The 26,427-nt window shown below is 57.4% G+C and overlaps 11 protein-coding genes across 11 annotated transcripts; 4 read left to right on the top strand and 7 right to left on the bottom strand.

Annotated features, from left to right (window-relative positions):
* Positions 1 to 622: 622 nt before the first annotated feature.
* Positions 623 to 1,657, top strand: PHSY_003060 (malate dehydrogenase; the record flags this gene model as incomplete). Its single annotated transcript, XM_012333681.1, has 1 exon — positions 623 to 1,657. One exon carries the CDS (start codon positions 623 to 625, stop codon positions 1,655 to 1,657), a length of 1,035 nt encoding a protein of 344 aa, XP_012189071.1.
* Positions 1,658 to 1,958: 301 nt separating this feature from the next.
* Positions 1,959 to 4,664, bottom strand: PHSY_003061 (hypothetical protein; the record flags this gene model as incomplete). Its single annotated transcript, XM_012333682.1, has 1 exon — positions 1,959 to 4,664. One exon carries the CDS (start codon positions 4,662 to 4,664, stop codon positions 1,959 to 1,961), a length of 2,706 nt encoding a protein of 901 aa, XP_012189072.1.
* A 768-nt stretch (positions 4,665 to 5,432) lies between these two features.
* On the bottom strand, positions 5,433 to 9,464 carry PHSY_003062 (histone-lysine N-methyltransferase; the record flags this gene model as incomplete). The annotated part of the gene is made up of 1 exon (XM_012333683.1): positions 5,433 to 9,464. The coding sequence occupies one exon, from the start codon at positions 9,462 to 9,464 to the stop codon at positions 5,433 to 5,435; it is 4,032 nt and encodes a 1,343-aa protein (XP_012189073.1).
* Positions 9,465 to 11,197: 1,733 nt separating this feature from the next.
* On the bottom strand, positions 11,198 to 13,999 carry PHSY_003063 (PHD-finger motif containing protein; the record flags this gene model as incomplete). Its single annotated transcript, XM_012333684.1, has 1 exon — positions 11,198 to 13,999. The coding sequence occupies one exon, from the start codon at positions 13,997 to 13,999 to the stop codon at positions 11,198 to 11,200; it is 2,802 nt and encodes a 933-aa protein (XP_012189074.1).
* Positions 14,000 to 14,827: 828 nt separating this feature from the next.
* Positions 14,828 to 16,271, bottom strand: PHSY_003064 (class II aldolase; the record flags this gene model as incomplete). The annotated part of the gene is made up of 4 exons (XM_012333685.1): positions 14,828 to 15,225; positions 15,331 to 15,703; positions 15,804 to 15,903; positions 16,237 to 16,271. The coding sequence occupies 4 exons, from the start codon at positions 16,269 to 16,271 to the stop codon at positions 14,828 to 14,830; spliced, it is 906 nt and encodes a 301-aa protein (XP_012189075.1).
* A 427-nt stretch (positions 16,272 to 16,698) lies between these two features.
* PHSY_003065 (signalosome complex subunit) lies at positions 16,699 to 17,136 on the top strand (the record flags this gene model as incomplete). Its single annotated transcript, XM_012333686.1, has 1 exon — positions 16,699 to 17,136. One exon carries the CDS (start codon positions 16,699 to 16,701, stop codon positions 17,134 to 17,136), a length of 438 nt encoding a protein of 145 aa, XP_012189076.1.
* A 133-nt stretch (positions 17,137 to 17,269) lies between these two features.
* PHSY_003066 (hypothetical protein) lies at positions 17,270 to 18,787 on the bottom strand (the record flags this gene model as incomplete). The annotated part of the gene is made up of 2 exons (XM_012333687.1): positions 17,270 to 17,829; positions 17,950 to 18,787. The coding sequence occupies 2 exons, from the start codon at positions 18,785 to 18,787 to the stop codon at positions 17,270 to 17,272; spliced, it is 1,398 nt and encodes a 465-aa protein (XP_012189077.1).
* A 149-nt stretch (positions 18,788 to 18,936) lies between these two features.
* On the bottom strand, positions 18,937 to 21,046 carry PHSY_003067 (hypothetical protein; the record flags this gene model as incomplete). Its single annotated transcript, XM_012333688.1, has 2 exons — positions 18,937 to 19,778; positions 19,852 to 21,046. 2 exons carry the CDS (start codon positions 21,044 to 21,046, stop codon positions 18,937 to 18,939), a joined length of 2,037 nt encoding a protein of 678 aa, XP_012189078.1.
* Positions 21,047 to 21,279: 233 nt separating this feature from the next.
* PHSY_003068 (hypothetical protein) lies at positions 21,280 to 23,824 on the bottom strand (the record flags this gene model as incomplete). The annotated part of the gene is made up of 3 exons (XM_012333689.1): positions 21,280 to 21,501; positions 22,912 to 23,126; positions 23,692 to 23,824. 3 exons carry the CDS (start codon positions 23,822 to 23,824, stop codon positions 21,280 to 21,282), a joined length of 570 nt encoding a protein of 189 aa, XP_012189079.1.
* Positions 23,825 to 23,908: 84 nt separating this feature from the next.
* Positions 23,909 to 24,301, top strand: PHSY_003069 (hypothetical protein; the record flags this gene model as incomplete). Its single annotated transcript, XM_012333690.1, has 1 exon — positions 23,909 to 24,301. One exon carries the CDS (start codon positions 23,909 to 23,911, stop codon positions 24,299 to 24,301), a length of 393 nt encoding a protein of 130 aa, XP_012189080.1.
* Positions 24,302 to 24,651: 350 nt separating this feature from the next.
* Positions 24,652 to 25,866, top strand: PHSY_003070 (hypothetical protein; the record flags this gene model as incomplete). Its single annotated transcript, XM_012333691.1, has 1 exon — positions 24,652 to 25,866. One exon carries the CDS (start codon positions 24,652 to 24,654, stop codon positions 25,864 to 25,866), a length of 1,215 nt encoding a protein of 404 aa, XP_012189081.1.
* Between the last annotated feature and the right edge of the window lie 561 nt (positions 25,867 to 26,427).

Here is a 26,427-nt window from a genome sequence, read left to right on the forward strand (position 1 = left end):
AAGATCTCTACGCGGTGCTGTAAGCTGTTTGCAGACAGCAGTGCCGCATGCTACCATTTTAAGCACAGATGTCAGATCGTAGGCAACCAACGATAGGTCAGGGTCGTCTGGTGGACGATCGATGACGAGATGGCGAGCGAGATCTTCCTGATTGCTCCGCTTGCTCCTCAGCGGCACCCCAGCACACCGCGCTTTGGGCAGTGCACAATTGATCAAACGAAAATCTAAGTTAGCAGGCGAGGTGCTGGCTGATCCTCCACTCTCTCGCTCGTCTGCCGCTTTCAGATTCGGTGACTGAACGACAGGCCCAAAAAAGGAAAAGAAGAGAAAGGCCACAAAAACGTCAAAGCGCGCGGCCTCTGCTGCTGCCTAGCTGGGCGTTCTCGTTCTTCTTGGATGCGAATCCGAATGGCTCCGTTGAGCGCAATCTCTACATTTTCGTGAATCGCTTTGGGTCGATTTCAACACCTCGCGGCGCCTGTGCCCGTTCAGCGTCTGTGCCTGTGGTCGGTCTAGCCTTGCCGGTCCATCGAATCGCTTCCACGCTTGCATCGGAACCTCCATCTTTGCATCTTCCTTCTCCTCTAGATCCATCCCACAACTGGTTTCTGCTCCCATCGCCATGTTCGCTCGTCAGGCTCTTCGATCGGCCGTGCCCAAGGCCGCTGCGCCTCGTTTCTTCTCGTCCTCGGCCGCCAACAACCGTGCCGTCGCCGTTCTCGGCGCTTCGGGCGGTATCGGACAACCTCTTTCCCTGCTGCTCAAGCAGAACCCCCTCGTGTCGGACCTGCGCTTGTACGATGTTCGTCTCGCTCCTGGTGTCGCCGCCGACATCTCGCACGTCAACACCCCCTCCACCACCACCGGTTACCAGGCCGACCAGCTCGGTGAGGCGCTCAAGGATGTTGAGGTCATCGTCATCCCCGCCGGTGTCCCCCGTAAGCCAGGCATGACCCGTGACGACCTTTTCAACACCAACGCCTCCATCGTCCGCGATCTCGCCAAGAAGGCCGCCGAGGTCGCCCCCAAGGCTCACATCTTGGTCATCTCGAACCCCGTCAACTCCACCGTCCCCATTGTCGCCGAGGTGTTCAAGAAGGCTGGCGTCTACGACCCCAAGAAGCTCTACGGTGTTACCACCCTCGACGTCACCCGTGCTTCCACCTTCCTCTCCGGCATCTCGGGCAAGCAGCCCTCCGAGACCATCGTCCCCGTCGTCGGCGGTCACTCTGGTGTCACCATCGTACCCCTGCTCTCGCAGGCCAACGGCGGCGACGCTGTCGCCAAGGGTGAGCAGTACGAGAAGCTCGTTCACCGCATCCAGTTCGGTGGTGACGAGGTCGTCAAGGCCAAGGACGGTGCCGGATCGGCCACCCTCTCCATGGCCTACGCCGCCGCCGTCTTCTCCGACGCCCTCCTCAAGGCTCTCAACGGCGAGAAGGGCATCAAGGAGTGCGCCTACGTCGAGTCGCCTCTGTACAAGGACCAGGGCGCCACCTTCTTCGCCAGCCCCATCACCCTCGGAAAGGACGGTGTCGAGGAGATCCACTCCGTCGGCAAGGTCTCGGCTGAGGAGGAGAAGCTCCTCGAGGCTGCTATCCCCGAACTCGCCAAGAACATCAAGAAGGGTGTCGACTGGTACGCTGCCTCCCCCTAATCAGCGCACCTTTTATTTGCACGCACCTTGATCAGCTAGGATAGGTCACGAGGTCATTCCTTGATGCGGATCATCTGTCCCTAGCTCTCATCTTTCATCCACCTTTCTTAATGCCCAAAAAAGTCTCAAATTTCGATCACCCTCACGACATGTGTTGTCCTTCTCCCCCATGGGGTTTTGTGTGTCTTCGTTTCCCATTCATACTTTTGAGTTCCACAGACACAATGATCGCATGTGAGGTCCGTTCAAAGCTGAGATTAACCTAACCGATCCAATAACTTCCAAACCCAAGTCATCTCGTTCAATCCGTAGCCTCAGTCGCAACTTCCGCAAATCCCCCACCTCCCGCATTCTGATCATCTGCCGTCGCAGCGAACATGCTATCAAAGTTGGCCTCGTTGACATCCTTCACATCCGCGCTTGATCCCGGCTGTTGCTGTTCAAACGCAAAACCTGCGCCCGCATCGTTCGCCGAGGCAGCGGCATTCGACAGTGCAGCTGCCGCGATCGCCAGTCCCGGAATCCCGTTCGATCCGACCCCTGCCGCGTCTCGTTCCAGCGCCAAACCCAACGCGGATCCAGGTACAAAGTTCGGATCCTGCCGAGCACGTTCGTTGTACGCTGCTGCAAGGTCTTCCATGATGTCCGCTTTGTCGAAGCAGTCTTCGTAGGAGAGACCGTACTGTCGGAAACCGGCGACGATGATGTCCACTTCAGTGCGTTGGAACCGGATGAGCAGATGCGCGGCTTGCTCGAGACTCTGCAGGGAGTTGCAGGGGTCCAGACGGAGATACGAGTTGCTACGGAGGATCTCGGTTAGTCCAGCGATACGAAGAGCACTGTTGAGCGCTTCCTCTTGGATGGTATTGAGAATGAGCTGCATTTGTTCCGCATCAGGAACGCCGTCCCTCGGCACATCTTGGTCCGAGTCGAGACGTCGTTTAAGTCGATCTTGGTGAATTGGCGAGGTAGCATCGGATCGATCCGTGCCGTAGATGCCCATCTCGTCGACAAGACGCCACAACACGATCCAGTTGGCATGGTAGTTAATATCGCTGGTGCAGGCGCTCACCGCAGCAATGTAGTCCCAATGCGGCGGCCAGTGCGGCAAGGGAACGCCCACCTTTTCGAGATGGTCCTCGCGCCACTTTTTAAGCGATTCGACAATCTCGGCGACCTTGTCCAGCGCCACACCTTCAATGTGGCTGCGCGGCGCAAAGTACAAGGCAGCGAGTTTGCGCTGGAACACGACCGCATCGTGTGCAGAACCAAAAAAGGCCAAGTACGAATCGATGCTGCCGAGCGGATGCGGCGCCTCGTTCTTGTTCTCCGCATCTCCAGCAGGTGGATCGCTGTTGTAGTCGTCGTCAGAGATGAGACAGCGACGCTGGAAGAACATTGCAGACGCCGAATCGGCCATACAGGCCATCCACCACGTGAAGAGCGTCTCGCCGCGCAACCCAGGGTCCTTGATGGTCATCACCTTTTCCTTGCAGTGGATGCCGAGGTCAAGCATGTGCTTGATGGCGATCACATACCAATGTCCGTTTGTGTAGGCGAGCAAAGCGCGATGCTTGGCGGGTACCGGATCGCCAGCGATGTTGAGGTTGCCGTTGAAGTACACCGAGGGATGGAGAAGCAGCGGCTCCATCAAGAAGCATGCCTGCGCGTTCTCGAGCGTGGCCACCCTGGCGACGCGCAGGCGATCCATCACATCCTGAGCTCGCCAGGTGAGATGGTCAGCGATCCGATTGCGTCCCTGCTCCCTCAGCTCTTCCGGTACGGTGAGGATTGGTTGCTCAACACCGCCTTTGAAACCCGTGATCTGGTTGGCCTTCTCCGTTTCGCCTCTCGCGATTGCCGTCTGAGCCTGATTCCACGCCTTGCGCAGCTCTTGTGCGCTGTCGTCCCGGTCCTGAGCGATGAGCGGGTTCTCGCTGAATTTGGCACCCCAAGCGATTACCAAGGCGAGGATGATATCTGACGGCGGGCCTCCAAGCTCGGGACTGCGTTCGTAGTACCTTTTGCGGAACGTCTGAGGGTTGAGAAGCGGTAACCTCGCATGCACCACCGAGAAGTAGGTCTCGACCAGATCGTTGACAAAGTCCTCCCGACGCTGTCGATCGAGCAAATGCAACTCAGCGCCAGTCGTCGCCGCGGGCTTGGGACCGGGAAGGTACGACGAAGGTACGAGGCTGCGGGTCGTGTAGCCGCTGGCCGATAATGGTGCATTGCAGGGCAAGCTTTGGTAAATGTAGACTTGGTTGTCGGCTGGTGCGTAGTCTGTGTCTCTTTGGAAGAGCGCGTTCAGCAACCGGTCTTGCACCTGCACAGCAGCATCGATGACTTCTGGCGGCTTGGGTGCCTCCTTCTTCTCCTCGGGGGGAAAGGGTAGCGATGTTCTGGGGCGCTTGGTGGGACGCTTGGCCGACGAGGTAGCCCACTGCACGTAGAGCGTAGTACAGTCGATGTTCTTAGCCTTGCAATGGTTGCACTTGGCCTCGCCAGGGTCTCTGTTGCAGCGAACCTTGCGACTTCGACACGCATCGCAGGCGGAGTTTTGTTTGCGCGATGCCATCAAGACGGTAGCGCCACTCTTGCTCGGCGACGCTGACGCTGAAGGTGGTGCGCTGGGCGATGCGTAGCTCGAGTCGTCTACATTGCCGTTGTTGCTCGAGCTGCCGACCGCGTAGGAGGAGGGTTGCTGCATGTTGATGCCGGCTGGTTCGCGTGCCCCATTCGATAACGCCTCAGCTGCCGCGTCCGACGAAGACGATACGTCGGATATCGTCGCGGGGCTGTCATTTCCTGCACCACTCATCGCGGCCGGTCTCTCCGAAAGGGGATGATGCGCTTGTGTGACAGTGTCCGGACTGGCAACAGCAGCTACCTCTTCCGTTGCTTGTTCCACCTGCTCAGTGGACTGTTGCGTGTCGTTCTGACGTTGCCAAGCCGACAAGTGGCCGTTGGTCGAGCTCGTCTTGCTCGAGCTTGTGCTCTCGGCCATGACAATGAGCGTCACAGATGCGGGCGTTGATGCAGGCTGCTGCCAACGAGATGAGCGTTGATGAGTTGCCCGACGCCAAATCCAGTGGCACCCGTCGGCGGCGTCGATGAATGAGGCTGTCGGCCCACGGATGCCTGCAAAGCTCTCGAGATGTGCTTGTCACAGATCACGGCAAGGCCCGGTTCACAATGGATGATTTGCGAGCCGCGCCAACGTCGACGATGGCGAGGAGGTGGTCAGAAGACCGCGGTGGCCGCCCAGGCCAAGGCCAAGCCTGATGGCTCGTGGTGGTGGCGGTGGCGGCAACGGACGAATCGGTGCCAGGATGCCACTGCAGGGCGGAGGACGCACCAGGTGCTGGGCGCGGGTATGCGGGGTAGAGGCGGGGTGGTCGATGCGGGTCCGAGAATGCGTGGGGAGCGTATATTGAGTCTTCTAGGGAAGAGCGGATCCGAGAGATGGTGAGCAAACAGCGTCGCTTTCTCACTCCATCCGCGCCCTTCACACCCGCTTTCGCAGTTTCGTCAAAATCCGGAGCGGCGCTGCAACAATCGATCTCACATTTGTAACAAATAATTTCGACTCGAAACCGCACTGTTGCCTGTAAGAATCAAAGCACTTTGGCAATGACACTGTGTGACATGGATGTGCTGAATGCAATGCGAAGGAAGCCATACAAGATCAGAGGATGTTACTGTACAAGCGCCAGCATCAACAAGCAACCCAGGAACCAACCGTAGCCGGCCGTGACGCCCAATCGCTGTTGCGTCACTGCGCAACCGCCCAAGACGATTCGTCCCTCCACCCATCGTCTCCGGCTACCGATGACGCATTGGACCCAGTTGCCGCTTGGCTCGTCCCAACGGTGTCGTACACGGAGCCCGTCAGCTCGTCGGCGGCGTCGCGCTCGAGCTGTTCCATGTAAGCTCGTTGCGCCTTCATCACCGGCGTGTCTCGGTCCGGATCTCCTGGCAGCGGTTTCGCCGCCATCTTGATGGCCACCTCCTTGGCATAGCCTCGTTTCATCGCCCTCCGCACTCGTGCTAGGAAAGCGTTGCGCGCTCGACGTGCATCCGCGGTCGTCATGCCTAGCGTCACAAGCGACGAAGGCAAGTCCGGGATGTATGTGTTTTCGGGTGCCGCGGTGCACTGGATGCTGATCTTCTTCAGAGGATGCTGCGTCGGATCGTCGATGAGGATGCCCCGCTTCGACGCACGACGCACACGCGCCAGGAAAGCATTGCGAGCGCGGCGTTCTGTTGCCCGTCGTGCCGCCTCGTCATCGCTCAGCTGCAGCTTGTGGCGACCACGTCGACCCGCCTTCTTGGGCTTGGCAGGTTGCTTCGTCTCGCCGCTCTCCTCTTGAAACTCTGGCGTGCGGCTCTCCGAGTCGGATCGAGATGACGAGCTGTCGTCATTGTCCGACGTGCGCGCTTCCGCCGCCGACCATCTGCGGTCTTTGGTACCGCGAGCGCCCGTAGCTCCTAGGCCAAAACCAGCTCCCAGTCTCTTCTTGGTGACTCGTTTCAAGAGTGGCAGTCGCGAAAAGACCATGCTGGTCGCACTCGGACGCGCATCATCGGGCACCGTACGATCAACACCAGCCGTTCCGCTGCCTCCTTCCAAACTGACTCCTTGAATAGAAGCGGTTCCCGCCTTATCTGTCGCCGGATATGTTGTGGGCGCAGAGGACGAAGCAGATTCCTGATGTTTTGAAGCACTCTTCTTTCCGCCGCCCGCTCCACCGACCTTCGATCTCGATGCTTGTTTTCCGATCTGACTCCCTGTCAGAGAACCTGGCTCTGTGTTTGTTGGGCTGACCGGCGCTGCCGGGCGATTTGTGATCAATGCGGACGCAGGCAGGCTTGTGGTCCTGGCTCCGCGTGCTGAGCGCTCGCGACGCTTGATGACGATCTTGTTGAGGAGGTTCAGACTCGTTTGAGCCTCCTCGCGCTGCCTCGCTGCCCTCTTGGCCTTGCTGGTTAGGAGCGCTGAGCTTGGCATCGCCGCCGCGGAGAGTCGGGAGACATTCAACATCGGCGTCATGGCGCGCATGCGAATGCTGGAGCTCTGGCTCGACTTTCGCATCTTTCCTTTCCCCTTGCCTTGTCCCTTGGCCGTCTTCTTGCGTGAATTGGCTGTCACGACATCTGCTACCGCCTTGCTCACCGGCGCCTTTTTGCCGCCGAGGATGCCTGAGCAGTTGGCAGCTCCACACAGACACTGCTCGGTCGGCACCTGCGCGGTGGGTGCACCTGTGATATCACGCGGTTGAAAGGCGGCCCAGCCGTAGTTGTAGGTCAACTCCTCACCTTCGGCAACGTCGCGGTTGGCAAAGAGGCCGATCTGAAACTCTGCGGATAGCGCCTCGTCCGTACCGCAGATGATGAACTTCTCGATGCGGCAGTTGGGATCGCAAGAGTGGTTGGCGAAGCGGGTGATGTTACCCTTGCGTCCACCGTCGAGCAGCTCGCCCGCAGCCGAATCGTAGTCCAGCAGATAAAAGTTCCCGGTGGCCTTGTACTCCTCGGTCACACGTTTGGCCGCCTCGCCAAGATTGATGACCTCTCCCCGGTACTCGTCGATGAAATCGTCCCTGTTGATGGCCTCGAGCGTCTTCAAACCGAAGCCACGACGGCCGTAGTAGGCAACTGTGGTCTTGACGTTGGGTCGACGTCCGAGACTGATATTGGTGCAATTGGCGCCACTCGGGCATGTCCTGGGATCGCAGATGAATTGGAGCATACGGTTAATGCAGTCGTTGCCGCATCCGCTACCCGGTTCGCAATTGCAAAGCGGCACTTCGCCTTGCAGCTTGGCACGCGAGTAGTACTTGTTCTTGCTGATTTGCTGGTAACGTGGCGGCTTGCGCTTGGCGTTGACACGATCGCGAAGCGTGTCCATCGACTGGTGAATGGGGTAAGGCAAGCAAAAGTCGCGCTCCTCCGAGAGCAATTTGGCACCAAAGTGGACAGGCTCAGGTAAGAGCATGTTGTGCGTTGAGGTCGGGCGGACGGATGACGTTGAAGGCACAGCATCTGCTTCACCGGCATACAGACCAGTGCAGTGATAGACTTTGCCGTCCTTGTCCAGTTTGCTGGCGCGTTTCAGCTTCTTGGCCAACAACGTGCTGGCAGAAGGCGGTCGGCCTCGTCGTCGCTCTCCCGGCTGAGCCGATTGAGAAGTGGACCGAGACGGCTGCGATGAGTCGACCGACATGTCGCTCACATCACTGAGCTCGCTGAGATCGTCATCGAGAAGATCGATGTCAAAATTGCGGGCATCAGCGCGGCTGTGCAAGACTCGCTCAGGCAAGGGCGATGGCGACACGCGGGGTGTCTCTTCCTTGGTGCCGGTGACATCTTTGCGCGCAGGCCTTCCCCTCTTGCGTCGAGGTGTCCCCTGCTGCACCTGCTCCTGAGCCACGACAATTGGCGACTCTGACGCGGCGTCGAGACCGGCTGTTGACAAGCTCCTTTTACGCAGACGGCTGACCAGACCGGACTCCTTGCGGTCGACGGTCAACGTGGCTAGAATCGGCGACGGAGCCGGGACGATAGGCAGGGACTTTCGCGGTCGACCACGGCCACGTTTAACGGGTGGTACTGGAACACTCTCGGCAAGGCCACCGACGACACCACTGGGCGCGACGCTGGCCTTGGGTACAGCTGAGCTTGGTGAGCCTGAAGAGCTCTGCACGGCGTGGGGAGAGTTTGGCACGAGCAGACGCTCAAACGCCCCAGATTGCGGTGCACTTGCTCGTGGGCGGGTACCGCGTCTCAGCTCGTGTGAGACGTTTTCGTCGGCTTCAGGCTTCGGTGGCAGAGAGTACGTGCCCGTCGCTGCCGACGTAAAGGGTAGCGACAGCCGTGCGCTGCGTCTGGTTGGGGATGCAGATGGTGGACTCTGCGCCGGTGCAGTTGCATCTGCCTGCAATGAGGCTGGACGGAAGATACCTGTCGTCGCCGTGTCAGCTGTCGCCACCACCTTTCTCGGCCTGCCCACCGGTCTCTTGATCGGTGGCGCCTCGGGCGTCTCTGGTTTGCGTCGAACTGGAACAGCAAGCATCTTTGCATCGAGTTCGTCTCTCCTTTGAAGCGCTTTCTGGACGCTTGAGCCTGACGAAACGATCCGGGCCGACCTGCGGCTAGGAGTTGGGGTGGAGGATGACGATTCGGCTGTCGCTTCTGGAGTGACTTGCGAGCCTCGCAACGGCGTGTATGCTGGGTTGCGTTTGCGCGTGGGACGAGGCGTACTTTTGGGACTGCCAAAAGCCATGTTACGGTCGTCATCAGGCGTTTCGGCGGCATCGCTATCCGACTCCACAGAGCTGAGTGATGACAGACTGCCGTCAGAGAGGGCATTGAGGTCGCTGCTCAACGATGTAGCGTAAGATCGATCGAGCGTGGTGGAGGAGCGGCTCTCATCTTCTCTATGGGCAGAGGTGCGCGAGAGATGCTGAGATGCACCATTGACTGCTGCGTTGGGGCCTTGGGATGAGGACATGTGCTCTCGTAAGATGTCTGCAGCCTCTAGACTGTCTGCGACGTCGCTGTCGGTGTCGGACACGATGATAGGATCGTCTAACGAGTTGTCGGCGTGCAGATCGGCAGAAGAGGTGGAAGCACCTTGAAGGATTCGGGGCGCTGCCGCAAGCGCTGAGCGTCGAGAGACGCGAGGAGCAACGTTCTTCTTGGACTGCAGCGATGGTGCTGATTGGGTGAAACGAGTGATAATGACGGGCGAAGAGCTGCCTGAGGCTGGTGTGCTCGTGCGAGCCTGCCTGCGTTCGGTTGTCATGCCGAGCAATGGGTCGATGCAGCTTCAGCAAGGGATCATGAGTGCCGGTCGACAGTGATGCGATCAGGCAGCTGAACCAACAGACAGCTGCTCGGGTACTGAACTGTCGACGTGCAGTTCGAGGTGATGATTTGGACTTGTGCGCGCGGATGCTTGCCGTCGGTTGACCCTGTCGCACCGTTAGATGTAGCGCATGCAGTTGATCGATGGCTCGCTTGCTGGCGAATCGCGAGGACGGAGTGATGGTATGCGCGAACGAAACGCTGCAAGGTGTCGTCGAGGCGAAGCGATGTCTCTCGCTCGCGCGGGAAGGTGCACCCTGAACCACGAAGAAGGTCGAGACTGTTTTTGTCGAGGAATCGGGTTTATTTTTTAATATTTTTATTAAAAATAAAGGTAGGGGGATGGTGGAGATGAGCGGTATTGAGTGGGTTGCGGACGACAAGAGGCGGAAGAGGGAAACCAGAGGGGAGACGATCGAAGACAGCGGTACGAAGATGAGCTGTTGGAAGAAGGAGAAGTGGTCGCCAAGCTGGGAAGGGACGTGGAAGTGGAAGGGAGGAAGGAAAGGAGCGAGGAAGGGGATCAGAAGGCGTGGGTTCAAGAGCAAAGCACGGGGAAAGAGTGCGACGGATAACGATGTGATTGGGGTAGAGGAGCAAAGATTGTGCTGAGCCGTTCCTCGCTGAACAGAGTTTGACCCTAAAAAGTGGGCCTTTGAGTTGGCGGTTGCCGTTGCTGCTGCCGTTGCTGCTCTGCGGCTGCCGTCACGCATAGTCGTCGGCTAAAAATCATGAGCTTTCCCAGGCTCGACAAAAGGTGACAGGCCAACGCCCACCGCGTCGAAATTTCATGGCTGCAGTATACCCAAGAGCCGTTCGGAAAAAGAGGCACGGTAGACTCTGTCGCCATAGTCAAGCTCGCATACTCGGGCCACCTGCCTTGCTCGTCCACCTCTGAAGGAGTCGCGGTGTAGAGTCGTCTTTGCGAACCAGAACAAGAGTCAAGCAATGGACGCTCGTCCTGGGCTCAGTATCAGCGCAACGCAATCGACCATCTCTTTGCACGCGCAAAATGTTGAGGAGCTCTGCAATGTATGCGGTTTGCAGCCCAACCTTGCTCTTCCGGATCGATCGCATTTTTCTTGGCTGAGTCGTCTTCGTCCGTACGCGTGCGCACTGCCGAGATCGAGATGAAGTGTCGACGTGCCAGCATCGCCACAATGAGATGTGCGATGCTGTCAAATCTAAATCGACCAACCCTAGAAACTCGCCACGACCACCTGCCATCAAAGTGCGAGCAAATGAGGCCTGCCCAGGCGCAGTTAGTCGCTCACGACTCGGTCACTGGTCCTTTCACTTGCAGTCGGGCGACTGAAGAGGCCTTCAGACCCTGAATCGCAATGGAGAGACAGGAGCGCCACATCAGACTCGAATGGACCAGGAACATTCTCCGATGCACGACTTGACACATTTTCCGTCGACGCATCTATCGCGCGCGCGCTCTCTCTCTCTCTCTTGCCCCTCACATCCTGCTCAAGGACCTCTCGCTGGATGAGAGGTTGCAGCCACCGTCCTTGGTCTTGCGCAACATCAGGCGGATCTGAGAATGGTGGTTTCCTGTCGAGAGTCACACACGCATGTATCAACGAATCATCGCGCTCCGAAAGGTAGACTCCACAAGCATTGTCAGATGTTGGTACAAATGGAGCGAATCTTCAAGCTGGTACTCCGTCAGTTGACGGTCGTCGAATGATGCGAGCTGCCCAAGCTGCCATAGCTGCCCGGTCCCATGCCAAACTTTCGCTGGAAGTGGATCAGCTCCCGTGTCAGCTCCTCCATCAAGCGCATGCTGAGGGGAAGTTGTTCCGCCTTGGCCGGTGCGCCTGCAATTGTGTCCTCGCCGTTCGCGTCCGTCGCATCTGCGGTCTGCTCAGTTGTTGATCCGTCCGCGGTGACAGCTTCCTTCTGATCGACGTCGTCGTGCATCGTTTCAGCCGGCGTGACCACATCCTCCTCCATCTCCTCCTTGTACGGCGGCACAATGCCGAGCAGCTTCATGCGTTTCTCTCGCTCTACCGCTTCGATTTGGCTTCGCGTCACGTATTCGCCGATATTGCGCACACGCTTTCGCATCTCGCCCATCGTCATTCGGCGACTCGGGAAGCGCACCTTGGTCGACGACTCGATCGACGAGATGACCTGGAAAGGCGTCGGAGTCGACCCACTCACCGGTGGCGATGGCAAGGAGCTTGTCTGTCCGCTCTGATTCGACGAGCCCTTCTTGCCGACGGTTGAGCTGCCGTTCGCAGATACATTCTCGGCTGCTGAGGCTAAAGATTTAAGAGGCTCGCTTCGAGATGTACCTGCATTGGGAAGCAAGTAAGCCAAATGCGTGAGATGGTCAGGAAGCGACCATTGTATTGTGGAGTGAGCGTTTGCGCCACGACCGGCAAGGCTGCCAGATTCTCCCGGAGCCGGTGTTCCGATCTGACTTCCCGTGTCCCTCGCGGCTGCACGACGTGCGTGCTCGGCGCGTCCCTTGCTCGGGCTGGGACTCGGTGAGTGCGACGTCAGGTTCGATGTGGAGCTCGATCCTGTCTTCTGGCCGCTTGGTGCTCCCGGTCCTGCCGCCGCTCCGTTTCGATCTTTGTTGCGATACGTGTATTGGTTCGGATGACGCGGCTTCGAAGCAGAACCATCGGGAGCATCCGAAGATTCACGCACCGTATACTGGTTGTTGCCCTTCTTCTTCTTGCTGGCCTTGTCGCGCGATGCGCTACCATCAGCGGCAGCAGACGACTCGTCCTCGTCCATATCGTTGTCACCATCCTGATCCAGCGTGGCTCCTGCGCTCATGCGACGTCGCTTAGTGGCATCCGAAGCAGCATCGACACCGCCTTCACCCCCCTCTGCGGTCTCTGCTGTGCTGTCCCTCTGCTCGTCAGGCAGACCGCGCTTTCGTTTCTTGCCGCCCTTCTTATCATCAGCACCTTCCCACGGCTCGCCATCGGCGAGAAGACCGGGAGGGATAGGCTCCCAGCCGCCGTACGCGGAATCGCGACTGTTCATCGTACTGCGCCTCTTAGGGCTCTTAGGCACCTCCTTGGAGCCATCGTTGCGAGAGTTGTGGCTCGGTTTCCTGTCGCGCGAATTGTGAGGGGCAGCAGCCTCGACAGCTTGTTGTCGACGCGCATTCTCCTGCGCCAGCATGGCAATCGCCTCTTTGGCTTCTTTGAGTTCGCGCGCAGAGTACTTGGCGCCGCCTTTGCCCGTGCCTTTCTTGGATGCCTTGGGAAGCAGGCCGAGCGAGCGCAGCAGCGGAATATGCAACTCCGGGCGGCACTGCTCGCAAAAGTACACGTCGGGGCAGTCTTCCTCGACCTGCATGCCCATGCACACGCAGTGCTGCCAGCATTTGCAAGTCTCGCACTGGATCATGAGACCGACGTTCTCGTCGGCGCTACCGCAGACGCAGCGTGTGACGCCTTCGTCACCGCCCTCTTCCCCGTCAAGATCGACATCTTGCTCATCAGCGTCGGCGTAGTTGGTCTCGACTTCCTCGATGTCGTCGTCGTTGTCGTTGTGGTCACCGGGCGGCTTGAGCGATCGCGCCTCGTCGCCTTCTGGCAATGGCCCTTCTTCGTCCTCCACCTCGACTTTGGCGGCGTTTCGAGTGTCGGATGCAGCCTCTTCCGGAGCTGTCGAGTCTGGTGCTTCTGGCTTGTGATTTTGCCCCGAGGCAGCAGCGTTGTCGCCAGGATCCTGATCGGCTGGGATCGCGTCTGTCCTTGTTGCCTCTTCAATTGTCGCGGCTTCGTCGTGCTGTAATGAAGTGGCATCGGTATCGGGCTCGGCCTTGGGAACGCGCGCTTTTGGATCTGGTGAGGCGCCTGGACCACGGCGGGAGCGGCGGGGACCCACGACACCATCCTCGACACCGTCACCGAAGGAGCTCAGTCCGAGCTGTGCGAGTTCTTTGCTAGAGGAAGCGCTCTTTTGCGGGGCATTTTCCGACGATTCTGCAGTCGCCTCGACGTCATCAGTTGAAGAAGGCTGACCGTCTGCCTCTGTGGCTTCGGTCGATGGATCCATCTCGCTTACTGCAGTCGTGTCTTTTACAGCTGCGACAGGCTCGGCTGGAGCGGTGGCCTGCTCGTGGGCGTCGGCGGCGACCTCGCCCTTGTTGGCGTCGTCCTCCTCGCTGCTGCGCTTGGAGCTAGTCGACTTGCCGCGCGAGCTTCGACCACCCTTTTTCGACCTGCCGTTGGACTTCTTCGATGGAGATGAGGTGGCGGTTTTGTCGTCGAATTCGGACGATCCTCGAGAAGTCGCATCGTCTTGGGCGGCGTTGGAGCCCGCAGTGTCGGGCTGTGGCGAACTAGCCGCTGCATCGTTGGCGGATGGCTGACCGTCTTCGGTCTTCAAAGCAGCGCCAGTGTTATCACGGCTGCTGTCTAGCGCTTCTGTGGATGTGGATTCCTTGGATGTCGGATCTGGCTCCACATGGCCAGACCTGGTAGCCTTACCGGCCATGTTGCGTGATGGCGGACTTGGATGCGTCCGAGTGCAGCGGAGGATCGCTTCTGCTGTCGAATTGGATGTAAGAGCAAGCCTAGCCTAGGCCGCGCGGCGAGATTGGCAAGAGCCGAACAGGGACAACGTGATGAACGCCGTTTTCAAAGGTTGTGATGATGTACGAGGACGGGAGCCGGCGATACCGTTCGGAGCGCGTTTTTATGGGATGTCGACTGCGGTGAAGATGGTCGCTACGACGGGGAAGGGAAGCCGCGTGTGTAACGGATGTCACTTGAAGCTAATGCTGAGGACGATGGGTTGGTGGTCATGGGCAGGGAAGTGAAGCTTGCTCGGACAGTCGGTGGAGCATGGTCAAGAGATTGGCGTGGTCGAGCGGAAGGTCGAGCGGAAGGCAAGATAGGTTTGAGAACCACCTTGGCATGGAAATGTGCCAATCGGATCGAGGAGCCAGGGACGAGGAGCGGTTAGCGAGGAGCGGCTCCAGAGTCAAGTTCGAAGGAAATCCTGACTCTAAATGCAGGCGCTCATGGGCCATCCTTTCGTTCAAGTTCATCTCGTGGTCTGCCTCGGGAAATTCTCAAAATCCGAACAGGCGTTTGCTGTGTGTGGTCTGAACGCCTTGGTTGTCTTCGACTCGACGCGGCCGGGACGTGTTTCGCTGTCGGTACCAATGGCCTAACAGCCTCATATCAGGCCTTTTCCGGAGTGGCAGACTTCATACATGAAGAAATTCCACACGACATTGACACAAGTTCTAGAGACAGAACGGCACATGGATCGCCGAGAGGATTCACGGTTAACAGTACAAATAGGAATGATGCAAGCTTACTCCTTCCAAGCACCCTTGTCGAGGCGGGCGATGGTGTCAAAGTAAACCGAGGCCTGGAAGGAGAGCGCAGCATCGCTGCCCACCTGCCTTCGCGTGAACTCGGCCTCTTCGTGACCGATGACGATGGGTTTTGTGCCTCGTGCGGCCGCAGCAGGCTCGGAGAGCAGCATCACTTGGCAGTGTTTCTCGAGCAAGATGAAGTAGCCCACGGCAGCCTCGATCGAGGTGCCGGCGGACAGAATGCCGTGATTCTGCAGGACGAGCGCGCGGTTCTTGTCACCGAGCGCGTTGGCGATGTTGTCGCCTTCCTCGTCTGCAAGCACGACACCGCCAAAGTTTTCGTAGAGGGCGCACTGATTGTAGAAAGCGCAGCTGTCCTGCGTCGTGATTTCGACTGTTTGTTATCGATGTTGAACACCAAAGGAGAAAGAAGTCAGCGGGAGACTCACAAACCAACGTTCACGCTCACCTTCCGGACGCCAGGCGTAAAGGCACTTACTGTTTCTGCCGAGTGTCGAGAAAGCTTTGCCATACATCGAGTGAGAGTGGCACGCAGCGTCGAGATCCGGGCGAGCGGTGTGAATTGCATGATGGATGGCGAAGGCAGCCTGGTTGTAGATCATCCTTTCAGGACGACCGCCGTCGACGATGCTGCCATCGGGTCCGATCAGCAACAAGTCTGAGACAGTCATGAACCGGAAGGGAACGCCGAAGGGGTTGACCCAAAAGTGGTCCTTCTTGATGGGATCACGGAAGGTCAAGTGGCCAGCGACACCCTCTTCGAAGCCGAGCATGCCAAAGACACGGAACGCCTGCGCGAGCCTCTCCTTGCGACCTTGTCGTTCCTCTTCGAGCGTATCATAGGTGATGGGCTGCAAGAGACGAGGAATTATCAGCGTCGATCAGTATGATTTTGTCGACCAGAGTATCGGCCTGTACAGCGAATCTTTAGCCCGGTGGCGTTGAACATACCTTGGGAAACTTGAACTTGGGAGCACCCTTCTGAACTTCCTTGGCGGCAGGCTCCGAAGCCGGGACGTTGTCAGTAGCAGTGGGTGGCGACATGATGTTGCTTTCGATCGGTCAGAGCAAGGTCAGCAGATTATGGTGGTCGGGATGGAAGAGATGCAAGGCCGATGACGAACGGTCAAGGGGAGAAAAGCCATCGAAGTGGGGGTGGGATGGCTGTCAAAATGAATTGACCTCATGCCGGGGCAACGGAGGGACGGTGCCTCAAAGCTGCAGGTCATCCGACATCGGAATCACCGACCGGCTGCAGCACAGCTGCCATCCGGTAGTACCGGTGTTGTGCAGTGTGAGCTGGCTTTCTTGGCTATTCCAGAGATGCGGGGAAGTTCTGGATTGACAGCTATGCTTTGACGAACGTCCAAAAAAGGAGGTTCACCTTTTCGAGGGAATTTGACCCTCCTCGCCCGGCATATCGGACCCTAACAAAAGCGGGGGAATTCATCTACGTGAGAAGGGAAGGTTTATATAACTTCGCTTTTGCTGCACATTGCTCGCCCGGCTTGCCACCTCCCTCTCTCTAGCCAGCTGAGCACCCTCGCTACCTCTGCATAGCTGCTCAAGTCAGCCGATGAATCAGCCAGGCTCTGAAGGATGAATGATGGAGATGCCGCAGCAGAGGCGGCTGGCTTTGGTGCTATGCAGATGAATCAGCATCAGGTGGCGCAGGAGTGCTTCCCGTCGCGCTGCTGCCGGCTGCCAAGCTGGGCTTACAGCCGATCAAGTGGCCGAACGAGTTGCAGCGGTCAGGGGTCTGAGGAATCGGAAATTCAAAAACAACTGAGAAAGGTGCTTCTTGTTTCATGATCACACGGCTCGGTCGACCGGTCGACGCAACAGCATGCCACTCGTCATCCCTGACTCGAGTCAGATCCCTACCGTTGTGGGAGACTACTCCACCGTCACCACCGAAGCGCTTCGTGGGCTCACGCCGGGGACCCTTGTTCATGAGATCAAGCGGTTGCAGGACAGTGTCGCTCGACTTCAAGACTCGAATCGGCAGATTGAGCAATTTGTCAACGAAACTGGCAACGAGCTCGATGAGCACGATCGAAACGAGATGCGCAACGCTTGCACCGACAACGTCGCCACTATCGGCAAGCAAAACGACGTGGTGGAAAAGCTGTTTGATGTGTTGCAGGAAAAGACCGGTCACGAGGACACCCAAGCTCATTACGGTCTCACGCGACCCACACAGACAGCGGAGACGGCTACCCCGACTACACACACAGACGGCCCGACTGCTATGCAGGAAGATAGCGAGGGCGTCTTCCTGTGATTCGGGATAGTCAAAAGTCCTAGCTCTCACGAAACCGATCGACGCACGCAAGCACATTCAAATCTACGCTAGATAGTGCCCTGCGGCTGTTTAACTGCTTCTTTGTGATTGCGGTTCGAACCGTAGTGACCCGTCAAATCCATTCACCAGACAACGCCTCCACCTCAATGTCCTTGCTAGACAGCTCGAGCTCCTTCAGGATCGCCTCATCGGACAATTTATCGCTGTCGTGCTGAGCCAGCTTGGCGAGCGCTTCGCTCTGTTCGTCACCGAGACCCTTGGACCCATCGTCCTCCTGCTGCTCTCGTTTGATCAACAGCAATTCTACGCCCTGACGATCCAGCAGAGCAGGCTCCTCTGGTCGGGCATACCGATTGCCCTTATCCTTGACATCGCCGCCGAAATTCCCTTGAAGTTCTTCTTTCGTCAGGATTGCACGCTGGTCTTCGGGCAGTCCGGCCGCCGGGGCACCTGGGCCCGTCGGCGCCAGCGTGGGATTCCGCATCTGGATAAGGACCGATGAAGCCGGATGCAGGCCGAGCTCCTCCTGTACTTGACCAAAGTCATCGCTGCTTGGGTGCGAAAGATTGTACGTCAGACGGACCTCGCGAGTTGACGGCGGATTCGTCTTCTTGATGCTCAACGCGTAATGACCGCGTCCGGCAGGCCGAGCTGCTGGCTTAACCCGTTCTCCTGGGACAGAAATTCAACAGGCAGAAGAAGATGCATACAGTCAGCACTGATCTACCAAAAAGTTCGCCTGAACCCATTTGCGTGCATGTTTGCATAGCCGTTAGACGGAGCAAGACTTACCTCGCGTCTTGGTGGAGTAGTGCTCCTCTCCCATTCCTTCGCCTGCTGCCTTGAGATCTGCACCAATTGCCGCAACGGTGGCCCAGATAGCTTCGCTGTGTCGACCGCCGATTCCTCCTGGCTCCTGTCCCGCCTTGAGGGCTGCTTCTGGGCTTGGCATGCGCTTCTTACCTAGCGACACGAGACGGTAGGCGGTTGGATTCGGCGGCTTGCGCTTATCGTCGTGCTCTTGCTTTGTGCTCGCATCGGCGGCCGGTGCGGTGTCCGACTCACTCGCCCTTGGCACGAGCAGCATGAACGTGTTTTGCACATCGTCCAACGACTCGGTGCTGCCCTTCTCGGCTTGGTCGCTCGACCGGACCTTTGGTCGGTAGAAGAAGTACACGAGCCCCTTTTCAGAAACGTGCCAGGGAATCTCGCTGCTCGACCTATTGCTGTCATTTTTAGCTTTCTCGCTACCCTCATTGATCTCAACGTCGTCTCCTTTCAGCTTCTTGTCGATCTTGCTCTGATCACCGGACAGTTGGGCGGGTGCCGAGGCTTTGCTCTTGGTGCCGTTCTGTTTTTCGGCTTTCTCCTTGGCCTGAGGATCCTCGGAAGGTTCTCTCTTACGACTCTTGTTGCCTTGCTCTTTGTCTTGCCTTGAGTGCTTTCCGTCAGCATCCGAGGTAGGCTCCTTCCGCTTTGACCCTGTCGACGCTGTTTCTTGCGTCTTCTCCTGCTGAGTCTCGTCGAGCTTAGTCTGTCGCATGATGGCTTTCGGGTAATTTAGGGCCGAAGTTGCTGATGGGCGAATATCGAATACGAGATGGTTGTTCGCTACAAGTTTTGCGAACATTTGGCGCTAAGTACGGAAATTTGAGTTTCCTCGGATCTCGCGTACTGAGGGCTGGCGTGGAGAGCTAAGGTGACACGTTCCGTTCGCACTTGGCTGGTGCAGCTGGGCACCAGCCGCCACCGGTTGTATCCGGCGGCAAGGTTCTTTGACTAGCTGCGTCTGATGGCCTTGATGAGCATGTTGTAAGCGCCGTTGTGGTCACGATCTGCAGAGTATGAGCAGTGTCTGCAGGTAAAGTGGCGGCTGGCGCCAAGGCTGTGGTTGAGCTCGCCACAACGGCCGCAGGTTTTGCTGGTGTACGCTTCTGGCTGGACGAGAAGGATGGTTGGGTGCGGTATGTTGTAGCGCGTGTCGGCAGCAACGTCGACGCACTTGATGGCAAGGCGTCTTATGAAGGCACAGTGACCCCAGCCGATAAGCCTGCGCTTTGTAGAACGAGTGAGACGAGGCCCGCTTCTCCTTCTAGCGATCATCTGGCGAACCTCCATGCGCGGCATGATGATCACATCGGCAGAGGTTGCCAGGAAGTTGGCGGCTCTGCAATGAAGGTCGGTAACGAGGTTGTTGATTCGCCTGCCGATGCGCTTTGAGCGTTTGACGAGCTTTCGGCGCTCAGCAGAGGAGAGAGCAGGGAGATGTTGATGCTGACGAGGCGGACGACGCTGGCGGGGCAGACGAGGTGGACGAGGTTGGCGAGGTGGACGAGGTTGGCGTGATAGGCGTGGATGGCGAGGTGAACGAGGCTGGCGAGGCTGTCGAGGTTTGCGTCGAGCTTGTTGTGCACCGCGGTCTCGAGGCGGCCGACGTTGAGGCCCAGCTTGGTCTGATGGAGAAGAGCGGCGGCTTTGAAGCTTGTCATTCTCACGACGAAGCTTCTCCAACCTTGCACCGTCTTGAGCGCTGCCTATATCGATGACTGTGCCGTTGGAGCTGTCGTACACGGACAGAGGCGTTACGACACCGGGATCGCCCGTCATGACGGTGATGGGTCCTGTGCATTGAAGCGAGAAAGAAAGTCAACAGCTGAGCCAAGCATCACGAAGAGTCCATTCACATTCACTTACCCTCGAATTCGTTCTCGGCAGCCATGGACGTTGGGAGCGGAACCTCGTACGTGAAGAGTAAGTTCCATCGGCCGTATCGATCGAGCTGTATGCCCCATTCGTGCTTGAACTCGTACTTGATCTGAGTCTTCATTGGAATTGGCTGACAGCGATCCACCAAAAACCTTCTCTGTTCTTGACCTCGGAGCTGTATCGGAACCAGACAGTCTGCTTCACGGCCTCCAACGTGCTTGTACTTGACGGTATTGGGAGCAACGTACAGGAATAGGTCGATGATTTTTGCATCCTCCTGTTGGAACCGAACCGATCCACAAGTTTTTGGGAAGAATACACCAAAGCCTCGGTGCATATCCTTCTTCTTCGTTGCTGGACCGACTTGGGGCATCTGATCAGGGTCAGGACGAACGTGGGCAGGGGTGTTCCAGTAGCGAGTGATGATGGATCGACGAGCGGCGAGAGCTTCATCGACTGCATGGCGCCTAGTCTGGGAAGGACAGTTTTTCAAGAAAGGATGCTTCTTGACAAAAGCACTCTGTTCGTTGCAAATGAGTGCGTACAGATCATACTTATAGTTGGACGGGAGTTCACGGAGAGACCTGGCGTGGTTGATGTAGCGGAGGGTCTCGTTGAAACAGACGTTGGCGCAGCGTCTCCAGTCACGCAAGATCTCTTTGAGTTTTGTGGATGGTTTCAGAGAGAACTTGCGTGTGCGAATGTTGCCGATCTCGGGCTTGAGCACATGAGCACCGAGATTGTCGGTGTTGAGCATGCTGGTGGTGGTCGTGTTAGTGATGGTGTTGTTGTTGTTGTTGGCGGCGGTGTCGGTAGCCGCGCCCAATGCAGTTTCGACCTGATCACCAAGGTCGGCAGGGTCCAACAGACCACGATCAGTGCGGAATGCAGCATGATCTTGATCGATGACGGTAGTGGAATCAAAGGGCCAACGGATGGGCAGGTACAATGTCTGGGTGAGCCCGGGGTAGGAAAAGGTGGAAGTCTTTGAGTGGAGCCAACAGCGCTCGAGAGCGTTGCCTGTAGGTCGATTCTCGTCAACTCTTGCCAGCAATTCGTCCGAAGGAGCAATGAGGTACCTGTACTGTTCTTCGAGGTTGGCGTCGTAGAAAGGATAGATGTCGGGACCACGACCGACTGTGAGGTCTGCGCGAGGGACATTTGTGAGAGTGACCGACCTCATGCTGTCGCGGAGATGAGAGTGAGAGATGATGAGAAAGCTTGTTGCGAATGACAGCGATGAGAGGCGAGGTTGATGAGAGGGGCGAGAGTGATGAGAGAGTGTCGAAGAGACTGATGATGACGAGAAAAGAGGGAAGAGGGCTGGAGACGTCGCCAGGGAGAGGCATATATATACAATGCTGCATCAACTGTAGAGACGAACGAAACAGGAGCGGCTACCTTGGTCAAGTGCCTTCAAAGCTTCAGCACACACTCTCGTATGCTACAAGCGGCGTATCTGGAGCACATCAAGTTGGCTTGTGCACGAGAAGGCACCGCCGATGAGGCACGCTTGCTGTGAATGGGACATGGCATCACGCAACTTTCCCGGAAGTCGATATGTTCACGCTGTTGATGCCGGCTTGTGAGACCATCAACGGCGTCTCCGATGCACTCAATCGGCTTGACTCGCTTTGTCTGGTGGGGCGTCCATAGCAGGGCGCAGCTTGCCCGATGCGCTCAACCGGCGTGGATCACATAGTCCAGGGCTGCAATCACAGCTTGGCGCGACCTTTCTGGTGGCTGACATGTCTAGCATGGCTTGTGACAACGATGACGGCGGCTCCGACGCGCTTGAACGGCTTGGATCATCTTGTCTGGGAATGCGACCACAGCAGCGCGCCGCCTCGTAGATACGCTTGTTGGGCTTGATTCACCCCATCTCAAGCCACAATCACAGTTTGGTGAAGCGCAACCTCTCCGATAGCTGATCTTCTGTGGCTTAAGAGAACATGATCGGCATCTCCGGTTTGGCTATTGTCACTCTATCTCCGGCTACAGTCACAGCTCGGCGCAACCTCTCCGTTGGCTAATCTCTCGCTTGTGAGAACATCATCGGCGTCTCCGATTTGGCGACAGGAACTCTATCTCCAGCTACAAACTGCCGCTCGGCGCGTCCTCTCCGATGGCTGATGTGCCTAACCTGGCTTGTGAGAACGGGATCGATGATGCGCCGATGTGGCTACAATCACTCAGCCCTCCAGCTGCGGTGTGATCGCTGGTGACACATCTCATTTGTCTTGTGAGAATGCACGCGAAATCTCTGAAGCGCTTGTTTGGCTATATTGGCTATGATCGGTCTACACGTCACATCCGCGCCGAGTACGGTACCTGATCACTACACACACATCTGATTCACGTCTGTTGCGGTTGCGCAGTCACTCATCACTGGCAGATCATGCTGGAAGCACAGAAAGTCGATTTGCGAGAGATGTCACAATTGTGCACGAAGAGGGTACAGTTGCTGCGTGGACTCTCACAGGCTTGTGGGAGTGATATGCCGATGATGTGCGTCGAACACGCTATAACACCGTCGCTCGAGGCAAGGATGTCAGCCTGCAAGTCACAGGTCCAACGCAGAGCTCGTCTAACTGTATGCCGAGCTAAGTCTGCCAATGATTCTGAGAAGTTCGTAGTATTGGCTGCGGTGGCGGACAACGATCCGCTGTTTTGTGGCAGAGCGCGTCGTTCTCAGCGCTGCGCTGACAAGTACCACGGTTCAAGTCTGCACATGACGATGTGGGAGAGATACGATTGATTCTGTTCGAAAGGTACATGTATAAGAGCGCTTGTTCTGAACAGCGCTTGCGAGGCGCTTGCGAGGCGCTTGCGAGGCGCTCGCGCGGCGATCACGCGGCGGTGTATGAGCACGTACGTATGCTTCTTGTCGAGGTGATGAACATCGAGCGGGGGGTGATGCGGGCAGAGGTGCTGACTTTAGCGCCACTGCGGACGGGTGGGATCGTCTTGCCACTGTAGTCGTGAACAGTATGAACAAAACCATGTCAGTAGTCGTCGTCTCAAGCCATTGATTGCAACAGTACTTACGCTCCCGGGAAGATTGAACGCACGCCACAGCCCGCTCATGAGACCAGTGAACGTTGTTGATAACTGCGGAGCGGACAACGGCTGCATGCGGTGGTAGTTGTCGTAGGCATCCCACATGGTCTCGCGGACCCGGCTTGCTTGGGCGAGCGAGACCTCCGGCCAGTCGATGAGCTCGTGAGGAAGTCGGGCTGCTGACCGCGTCGTACGAGCCTCAACTAGAGGCAGAGAGCCAGCATGTGTTGGCGCAGAGCTGTTGAACTCGAGAGAGGCGGGTGCAGCAGAGGTTAGACCTGGGTAAGTCTTGTGCTTATCCCAGGGGCCGCCCAATCCCTGAAGGCCACGCGGGTAGACCTGAAGCTCGGCTTCCTCTCTCGTCAGTCCGTTCTCCGTGAGCTCGAGAATGCGATTCACATGCGAGCGGTTCAGGATCCATCGCTTGGGGCAGGTGCGGCGTCGGCTTGAATCAGCGCACTTCAAGCACTTCTCTCCATTCGACGCTGGGTCAGGTGCCACGCAAGGGCCGGGATGGCAGGACTTGCATGCCTTCGCGACCCAGTGCCGTAGGATGAGCCAAAGTCGAAGATCTGCCTTTGCACTGAGAGGCGCTGCATTGGCCGGGGGCACATCGACACTGGCGGGGGGTACGTCGACATTAGCAGGACCTGCATTCGGCTGCTCGTCTCGGGGTCTCTGTTGTGGCCGGTTGTTGCTGCCTGACCTCCGATTATCATACAGTCAGTACAAAGAGCCGTAGAGAGGAGCGTCTAGGTCAACACTTACCTTCGTCGCCTTCACGGCCTCGACGTCCCAACAGCTGTCGACGTCGTTGAGTAGCTGCATCGGGTTCAACCATGTGACCTTCGAAGTTGGCGGTTTGAGCACCCCAATCGCCGTTAAGAAAGTCGTCGTCCATGGGCTCGCTGCTGATGATGCGACTAGGCGCTCGTGAAGTCGATAGGGTCAAGAAGGAAGGGCGTCCGGCTGCTCAGGACCAGGTATGTCGAGGCCGGGAAGGAAGAGGCGCGGCCTGGTGTGCACTGCGGAACAAGCCAGCAGCGCAACCGTGGATGCCGCATCTTGCTGTCGAGGCGGATGTCGTCGGGGATCAAGATTTAGCCAACTCAGCCTGCTCATCGATCTTCGCTGTTCCGGTCGAGGAAGGAGAAAAGCGCAGAAAGCAGGAGTGGTGTCGTCGCGTCGAGGTCAAGATTTGCATGTGTCAGAAGGCTCATCGACGATTTCAGTGAGACCAGTACACTGTAAAACTAGCTTCTGTGACGAAATGAAGTCCGTGGAACACAGCGCCAGTGCTTCGACAAAGGTCGTTTATCCTTCGAATGCGGAACAGAAAGAATCCGGCTTCGATTCCGCAACCGTCCAAGCCGCTTGAAGACGACCCATGACAGAGAAGTTTGCTGAGCTTCTCTGCGCGCCATGTACGTATAGCGACGAAGTAATATAAGCACGCCCCCCATTGGGGTTCAGCTTTTCGTCCCGCAATCACCATCCCTCAACTCCTTTCACCTACTCCACATTCAAAACCATCCCTCTCCCCCTTCATCTACACCACATTCAGTACGTCCCAACCGCACGTGAGTAAGCATCGCCCTCTGACGCGCTTGCGAGGCGCTTGCGCGGCGCTTGAGGCGCTTGCAAGGCGCTAATGTCAGTCGATTTGATCGTCACTAACCCTTTCCGTTGTCCTCCTCTCTATCTGCTGCGTCGAAGCAAGTCCCAACGATGCCGCCCTACGGTACCTTGCGTGGTGGTGACACGTTCATCATCAACTACGGTTCGGCTCATACCGGCGAAGAAGAGTTTCTCACCATGCACAACGCCCGGAGCCAGGATAGAACGGTGCTCGAAGAAAGGGCCGAGCGCATCCAGGGCTATCTGGGCATCAAGCACGGCCAGTGGATCATTGACGGCGTGACTGTCACCAGCAAGCTCGGCTTCAGGGTCCCCTCGTCGAGTCTGACCTACACTCTTGCCCGTGCCATGACTTTGCCCGGCTTGGTGAAGGCTGTCTTTCGTCCTCAGTTCGACTTCACCCGCATCAGTGGTGTCAACGCCATCTTCGACGATCTGATCGGCCGCGGCCTCGGCGGTGAACCAGGCGGTGTTGGTCGTCAGGACAGTCCCCGTATTGAAGAGCCTGACAATCCCGATGCCACCGACAATGCCGCTGCCAACAACGACACCAATGCTGCTGCCAACGACGCTAACAATGCTGCTGCCACCAACGCTAACAATGCTGCTGCCAACAACGCCGGCAATGCTGCTGTCAACAATAATGCGGCTGTTCCTTCCAACAACGTCGTTCCTTCTGCCGGCAATATCGCTCCTCGTGCCAACAACATCGGCCCTCTTGCAGGCGAGCGTGCCTTTGCTCAACGTCGCGAACGTGCTCTTCGTGAGGCTGCGCGCGGTGCTCTCCAGCACGTAGCTACTTCTGCCCAAAGTCCCTTCGCCACCGTGCAAGGACCGGTTCCTGGTGTAGCACTGACGACCACGCCTGACGCTTGGAAGCTGGTTGACCGTGGTGCTCCAGCAACCATTCGAAACATGCCAGCCAACTTTAGCGTCTTGAAACTTTCCGATGTTCGCCAGCTCAACGACGACACTAGGGTCAACATCATCGCCTATGTTGACGAGGTAGGCGCTCTCCAACAAAGGAACGCAATGTTTTGGCTCCTCAAGGTTTTCGGTAGCGAGACCGACATGGTGAACACGGAAGTTCGTCTCTTTGCACACACGTCAGCTCGCCTGAACGCCGGCGCTCCCATCGACATTCACGCGGAATCAGTCATCGTTGTTCTGAACGGCAAGATCTGGCACTCTGGCGTCTCGGCCTTCGACGATAGCACCGTCTTTATTCTCGACGAGAATCGCCATGCACACGCCGTTGAACTGCTCGACAAGGTAGACCCGCCTGCAGACGAGAACAATGCTTAATTGTAGTCGCGCGTGTTCTTTGCGAGTACGGTGCAAGTCGGCCGATCTACGACATTCACCTGCAAGTGCAAGTGGCTCGAGCTGCACAATCATGTTCGTCATCGAAGAGCTCTTTTCGTCCTGTCCCAGTCGAGTCTGAATACAAGATTGTTTGCGCCTATCAACGTGTGAGACCCTCGACGATATGCAGCACTACTTCCGTCCAAACCATAGAGACAGAAAAAGCAAGAAGGTCCGGTTGGGTCTGACGTCAATCGGATCCGCTCGCTTTTTTGCTGTCTGCATGCACTATCAGACCGTTCGCTTTTTTTACATTCGTACCCGCCAGAGTCGTGATTCTTGCAAAAATGCAGCGGCGTGTTACACCGAAGGAGGTTCTGCGCTGCGATAAGATTGTGCACGACGGCAAGTCGCATCGGTGACATTTTCACAACTGAGCCGTGCTTTGGGCAGTGGAGAGATGTGACGCAAGACAGGTAGTGGTTCGAGACACCTCTCAACGAGAGGTTCTTCCTCTGGTAAGGCTCTCTCCCATACTCGCACTTTCTCCCCGCTGCTGCC

This window comes from Pseudozyma hubeiensis (assembly GCF_000403515.1).
Source record: "Pseudozyma hubeiensis SY62 DNA, scaffold: PHS32, whole genome shotgun sequence".
Lineage (NCBI taxonomy): Eukaryota > Fungi > Basidiomycota > Ustilaginomycetes > Ustilaginales > Ustilaginaceae > Pseudozyma > Pseudozyma hubeiensis.